The 6,866-nt window shown below is 47.7% G+C and overlaps 2 protein-coding genes across 2 annotated transcripts; one reads left to right on the top strand and one right to left on the bottom strand.

Moving 5' to 3' along the window:
• LOC116500147 (olfactory receptor 14A16-like) lies at positions 1-969 on the bottom strand. Its single transcript, XM_032205061.1, has one exon. The coding sequence runs from the start codon at positions 967-969 to the stop codon at positions 1-3; it is 969 nt and encodes a 322-aa protein (XP_032060952.1).
• Positions 970-4,827: 3,858 nt separating this feature from the next.
• Positions 4,828-5,798, top strand: LOC116500151 (olfactory receptor 49-like). Its single transcript, XM_032205065.1, is given in 4 exon segments — positions 4,828-5,348; positions 5,402-5,564; positions 5,567-5,643; positions 5,645-5,798. Coding segments are annotated over 4 exon segments (915 nt in total).
• The last annotated feature ends 1,068 nt before the right edge of the window (positions 5,799-6,866 follow it).

The following is a 6,866-nucleotide window of genomic DNA, read 5'->3' as shown; positions in this document are numbered from 1 at the left end:
TCATTTGTAGACAGGGCAGGGAACTTTATGAGTACTGAAAAACATTGATACCATCAGTTTTCTAAGTGCGTCCTTGAGCTCCTTGTTCCTCATACTGTAGATGAGGGGGTTCACTATGGGAGGTACCACTGAGTACAGAACTTCCAGCAAAAGGTTCAGAAATGAGGAAGAGATTGAGGAGGGCATCACGTAGGCAAACATGATGGTGCCGCTGAACAGGGAGACAACGGCAAGGTGAGGGAGGCACGTGGAAAAGGCTTTGTGCCGTCCCTGCTCCGAGGGAATCCTCAGCACAGCCCTGAAGATCTGCACATAGGACAGAACAATGAAAGCAATACATGCTGTACCTGAACAAAAGCAAAAGATGATGAACTGGACTTCTCTGAGGTAGGCATCTGAGCAGGAGAGCTTGAGGATTTGGGGAATTTCACAGAAGAACTGGTCCAGGGCATTGCCTTGGCAGAGGGGGAGGGAAAAGGTATTGGCAGTGTGCAGAACAGTACTGAGAACACCAGTGCCCCAGGCAACTGCTGCCATGGTTACACAAGTTCTGCTAGCCATTACTGTCCCATAGTGCAGGGGTCTGCAGATGGCAACATAGCGGTCATAGGCCATGACAGTGAGAAGATAAAACTCTGCTGTGATAAAGGCAACAAACATAAAGACCTGAGTAGCACAACCTGCATAGGAAATGGTCCTGGTGTCCCACAAGGAATTGGCCATGGCTTTGGGGACAGTGGTGGAAATGGAGCCCAGGTCGAGGAAGGCGAGGTTGAGGAGGAAGAAGTACATGGGAGTGTGGAGGTGGTGGCTGCAGGCTATCGTTGTAATGATGAGGCCATTGCCCAGGAGGGCAGCCAGGTAGATGCCCAGGAAGAGCGCGAAGTGCAGGAGCTGCAGCTCACGTGTGTCTGCGAATGGCAGGAGGAGGAACTCAGTGGGGAAGCTCCTGTTGGACATTTGCTGCATCTGGACATGGTTGGCTATCCATGGAAGAAAAGACAGTGACAAGTTAGGCAGATTTCCCTGAGGAAAACACACTCCTCTCATAGAACTCACTGTTCCCTGAGCTGAATGAGGGATGAGTCAGCTCATTCTCTAACCCTCCCGACTGGATAAGAGTGTGCCTGACAGTTTAAAATGGAGCTTGGGCACCTTGTTTCCATGAAGACACCCTCAGGGCAGGGTACCAGCCGTCTGTGTCAGAACAGAAGCTGCACCCACCTGAAGAACACCAACCTGCACCCCAGACAAAGAGAGTAGGAAAGCCACACACAGGTGGAGAAATAAGAAAGAATACCACAATGCTCCAAACAGCTGACACAGAGAAAGGCATATGGGCATGCAGGGAAGCCTTCAGTTTACAAAGCTTGCCTGCACTGCAGGCCTGGCAGGGAGTGCCTGAATACCCCCTCCCTTGGTGTTTCAGGCATCAGCTCCCTCTACCTCCCTGCCCAGGTCTCTGCTGCCTGGAGCTGTCCCTGCTGGCAGCTTCTTCCCTTCAGGTAGCCTCTGCCTTGGTCCTCCCTGTCAAGGACCTACCCCAAAGATGTCCTGGGAGTGCTGTGGAGCTGTGAGCAGCCTGACCCAGGCAGCAGCCTTTGGGAAACAGCAGGACCCTGCCCGGTCTTGCTGGGGGGTTTCCTTCCACCCACAGCTTCTACCCACATCTCTCTGGGCAGTTCCCCGCTCAGGCTGAGTGCTGAGCCTGGCAGGCAGCAGAGGCCCTGCCCTGGCACACAGCCCCTGGGGCACAGCAGGGACCCTGTTCTGCACCACAGCCCTGGCCACCCCTGCCTGCATCCTGGCTGCACAATCTGCATCTGGCCCCATGGGAAGGAACCCTCATGTCCTGTCCCTCTGACAGCTTTGGCAGGGAATCATTTGTCTAGGGAATACCAACATACTCCACACTAGAGAAGCCAGGACAGACACTGTGACATGTCCAATCATTCGTGGGATATGGCATATTTAGAAGACTCCTGGGGGACACTCATCTACTGTACCCTTCTGCCAGATACTTACTCTGTGAAGTGTTGTGAAGAGTTCTCCCACAGTGAGCTCTCAGCATCCCCCCTCCACACTGTCTTTAACACCTCCCTCCCTTCTCTCAGCTGCTCTTGTCCCCTACAGGCAGTGCAGAGGAGCTGGTCCTGGGCAGAGCTTTTTCTCTGCAGTGCTGCCCGCTTGCCAGGAGCTCCCCTTGGGCCCAGGAGCCCAGACGAGCTCATCAGCACAGAGAACTCTTGACAAGTCCCTTGGCCTCTGGAGGAATCAACTTTGAAACACACTGAAGTAAACATTTATGTTGGTTCCCTCCACTGGACAGGGGACACTGTCTTTCTTCATTTCAGAAGAGGTATGATGTCCAAGAATCACTTTTCCATATCCTGTTTTTAGGCAGGGCACCCAGGCAAGGGCAGGGGGGGATCTCTCTTCCCCCTGCTGAGGGACTGGTTTCCGCTGAGTCAACCAAGGCATCTCCTTCACTGTTTACAATCCAGAGGCTATAAGGGGGCTCAGCTCCCTCCCACGCCCCACACAAACCCTCAGGAGTTGGGATTACAGAATCACAGAGTCACAGAATTTTAGAGGTTGGAAGGGACCTCAAGAAATCATCAGGTCCAGCCCCACTGCCAAAGCAGGTTCCCTAGAGCAGGTTGTTCAGGTAGGTGTGCAGACGGGCCTTGAGTATCTCCAAAGAAGGAGACCGAACAACCTCCCTGGGCATTCTGTTCCAGTGCTCTGTCACCCTCACCATGAAAAGCTCTTTCACTTGTTTGTGCGGAACTTCCTATGATCAGTTTTTTGACCATTGCACCTTGTCCTAACCCCACAAACCACTGAGAAGAGGTTGGCCAAATCCCACTGTCTCCCACAATTAAGATATTTGTAAATATTGATAAGATCCCCTCCCAGTCTTCTCCTCTCAAGGCTGAACAGACCCAGGTCTCAATCTTTACTCATAAAGAAGATGCTCCAGGCCCCGTATCGTCTTTGCTGCCCTCCACTGGACTCTTTCCAGAAGATTCCCGTCTTGTACTGGGGAGCCCAGAACTGGACACAGTACTCCAGGTGAGGCCTGACCAGGGCAGAATAAAGGGGGAGGATCACCTCCCTTGACCTGCTGGCCACGCTCCTTTTAATGTATGCCAGGATGCCATTAGCCCTCTTGGCCACGAGGGCACAGTGCTGGCTCATGGTCAACCTGTCGTCCACCAGGACCCTAAGGTCCTTCTCCTCGGAGCTGCTCTCCAGCAGGTCCCCCCCCAGCCTGTACTGAAACATGTGTTTGTCCCTTCCCACGTGCAAGACTCGACACTTGCTCTTGTTAAACCTCATTCGGTTTCTTCCTGCCCATCTCTCCAGCCTGTCCAGGTCTTCCTGAATGGCAGCACAGCCTTCTGGCATGTTGGCCACTCCTCTCAGCTTTGTATCATCAGCATACTTGCTGAGGGTGGCACTATTCCCTCATCATGATCATTGATGTGTTCCTCTTGCCTTGGTTCAGGTGGGCACAAACCAGGAAGCAGGATCTCAGCTGCTTATGTCATCTCCCAGCACATTGAATGGAGACAAAAGCCAGGAGGGAGCTATTCAGAAACAGACTCATGGTGACATTGGAGATGCCAGACTGACATTTGATTGATAATCAAGGTGCCAAATTTTTCTGGGTCATAAACAGGTATGATCTCAGGAAACTGCTAAGCAACTGTAGTCATTGCTTAATAACAAAGAAAAAAAAAAAAAGCTGGATATGTCTAACCTCTCAAGACTTTATTTCTCCCAGATCCATTTAGATATGGGATGCCATGTGAAAGAAAGGTGAGGAATCACTTCCAGGTGCTCTTCTCTCTCTCTGCACTAATGGTACGGGAGTAAGTTAAATTGCTCAACCTGAAGGATATGACTTTCAGACAGCTGAAATATAAACCTTCATGGTAGTACTTAGCACTTTGATTTTTCTAAGCACTTCCTCTTTGTATAACAAGGACTGTCCTTAAGCTTTTGAAGATGACAAGATTTTTCCATGTCTCAGAAAAGTAAGGCATTTAGATGAGGACATTTGATAGCAAGAGGAAAGAGCAACTGTTTGGAAACAACTGCATTTCAGTGTAGAATGAGGTCAGATGTGACTGTGTGACAGATCTGTTTCCAATGACCTCGTGGGACAATAATGAATTTTGCCCTTAATTTAGAGTACTAAAGAAGGCAAGCTACACTTGGGCCCCATTTTCCCTCTTTTCTAAAGATACAAGGGAAGGTGATATGGAAGAAACCAGGGCATTACAAAAGCAATACTTGACATTTGCCTGTTTTGAAATCAGCTTTGGATTCCCCTGCTGTTGCTAGTCCAAAAAGGGAAGTACTGAAGAGGAGACAGAATAACTTTCAATGTACATATTTGAATCAATGGTTTATCTATGTAATAGAAAGTATTTGTGCAGGAAATGAGATTTCCTTTTGAAACACTGGTATGGTGGATGCTTTCAATTCTTCTGAGTGAATGTGGACTTTCCCAGGAATGGGGTGCAATCGCTAACAACCCCTTTTTAGCCCTGTGCTCTTGAGAAAGAATCATTTGTGGCCGATGGACAAAGTTGGAAAGAAGACAAGAGATTCTCTGAGGACCTTTCCTCATATGTGACATAGAAAAGTCAGGGTGTGAGGAAGGTCCAAAGGAATCTCTCTCTCTCTCTCTGTTTTATAGGAAGCTTGCAAGCAAGGAAAGAGAGAAGGAAGGACATAGCCGTCTGTCCAGACCATGTAATTATTCTACTTTTTTTTGTTGTGTTCATGCTTCAGCAGGATGAATGGAAACTGTGCATGGAAGCAGGCAATGGAACTGTCATTTCTGAATTCATCCTTGTGGGCTTTTCGGGGCTTGACCAAAGGCTACAGCTATTTCTCTTCTTGGTCCTTCTCATGTACTTGACAACAGTGATGGGGAATGCAGCCATCATTTTCCTGGTGTGTGTGGATAACCGCCTGCAAACCCCCATGTACTTTTTCATTGGCAATCTGGCATTCCTGGAAACCTGGTTTACGTCCTCCACAAGCACCAAACTATTGGTGATTCTGAGCTCTGGCAGGAGAACAATCTCAGTAGGCGGCTGCTTTGCCCAGCCTTTTTTCTATTTTGCCCTGGGTGCTGCAGAGTTTGTTCTCCTTGTTACCATGTCCTTTGACCATTACGTTGCCATCTGCCAGCCTCTGTGCTATGCTTCCATCATGAAGCATTGGATCTGCATCCAGCTGGTTGCTGCTGTTTGGGTCATGGGCTTCACACTCCCAAGTTACCACCTGATGCTGCTCTCAAAGCTCACTTTCTCACTTTCTGTGGTTCAAAAAGATACAGCTTTTTTATTTTTATTTATTTTTATTATTTTATTATTATTATTTTTTTTTGTGACAACTCTCCCTTATTCCGACTGTCCTGCCCTGATGCCAGCCTTTGGAAAATAGACCTGGTTTTCTTATTGTTTATCATGCTGTCTTCCTTGTGTTTAACTCTGGCATCTTACATGTGTGTCTTCTGTATTCTACAAATACCAGCAGCCTCTGAGAGGAAAAAGCTTTTTCTACATGTTCTTCCCATCTCACCACCTTGTCCACTGCCTATGGAAGCTGCATTGCTCTCTACATACCCTCCTCAGAATGTTTCTTTGGAGACCAACAGAATTATAGCTTCACTGAACACTGTCCTGTACTCATTCTTAAACCCATTCATCTACAGTCTTAGAAAAAAGGCTGTGATGCTGGCCCTGAGGGAAGCCATGGCCTGTGCAACAGCGTAGTTAATCATGATGCATTTCTCAAGAGCAATTTGAGTTCTCTGCTGTTGTATTTTATGTAATACCACCTCCATATTATATGACCTCCACATGCAGATGCCTCCAGAGATTTATGTTCTTGATGGATTGGGTTAGGCTGTGTAATAAGAAGTACATCTGGACACAAAATGAAGGCCCATGCAAGCGATGGCAGGACAAGTGACTCAGTGCATGCCCTGCTTTGGTTACTCCCAGGCCCATCACAGGAGAGCCCCCAGCTCATCAATGGTCCATCTCCAGTAGCCCAGAAGAGCACAAAGCACAATGGCAGGTGGGAACCCAAGTCACAGGATCCTGCAGAAGCAAGATCTTGTTCCAGCTCCTTCCAGGACTCCTTTGCCCTGGACCATCACCCCAGCGTCCAGGCAGGAAACCCATCAAGATGAGTCAATGTGAGCAGCTCTCTGCATCATTATTTGGACTGAGGGGATTGCTGCCATGGGCTGTAGGACACATGGTAGTTGTACATGGTGGTGAGTGCAGCAACTAGACTAGAACCAGGAGGGTCAGAGGGCCCATGTGTCATTGGTGTCAGCAACAGGAGAGAGACAGGAGTGTGTGGACTTAGTAGACTTGTGTGTGTGTGTCTGTGTGTGTGTGTGTGTAAGAGTGCAGTGGTCTGCGCCAGCAGCTGGAGTGGTGCTGCAGCCATGGTGGCTCATATTCATGTGCCCTCAAGTGGGGAGAATGGGAGCCAGGGACTGGTCCAGGGCAGGCTGAGTGTATGAGCCCAGCTGCTGGAGGGATCCACCTGGCACACACACACAAAACCACTCCAAAAGTATAATAAGCTGGATCTCCTGTACAGGTCCTTTGACCTTTTTGTTTTATTTTATTTTATTTTATTTTATTTTATTTTATTTTATTTTATTTTATTTTATTTTGTTTTATTTTATTTTATTTTATTTTATTTTATTTTATTTTATTTTATTTTATTTTATTTTATTTTATTTTATTTTATTTTATTTTATTATTTTATTTCTTTTTAATAGCAAAACTGTTTTCAGAAGGGTTTGGATCATTTTTTTTAAA

The sequence above is a fragment of the Aythya fuligula genome, chromosome 31 (assembly GCF_009819795.1).
Source record: "Aythya fuligula isolate bAytFul2 chromosome 31, bAytFul2.pri, whole genome shotgun sequence".
In the NCBI taxonomy this organism is placed as follows: domain Eukaryota; kingdom Metazoa; phylum Chordata; class Aves; order Anseriformes; family Anatidae; genus Aythya; species Aythya fuligula.
The sequence above is the reverse complement of the archived record's forward strand: the minus strand, read 5'-3'. Positions and strand labels throughout refer to the sequence as shown.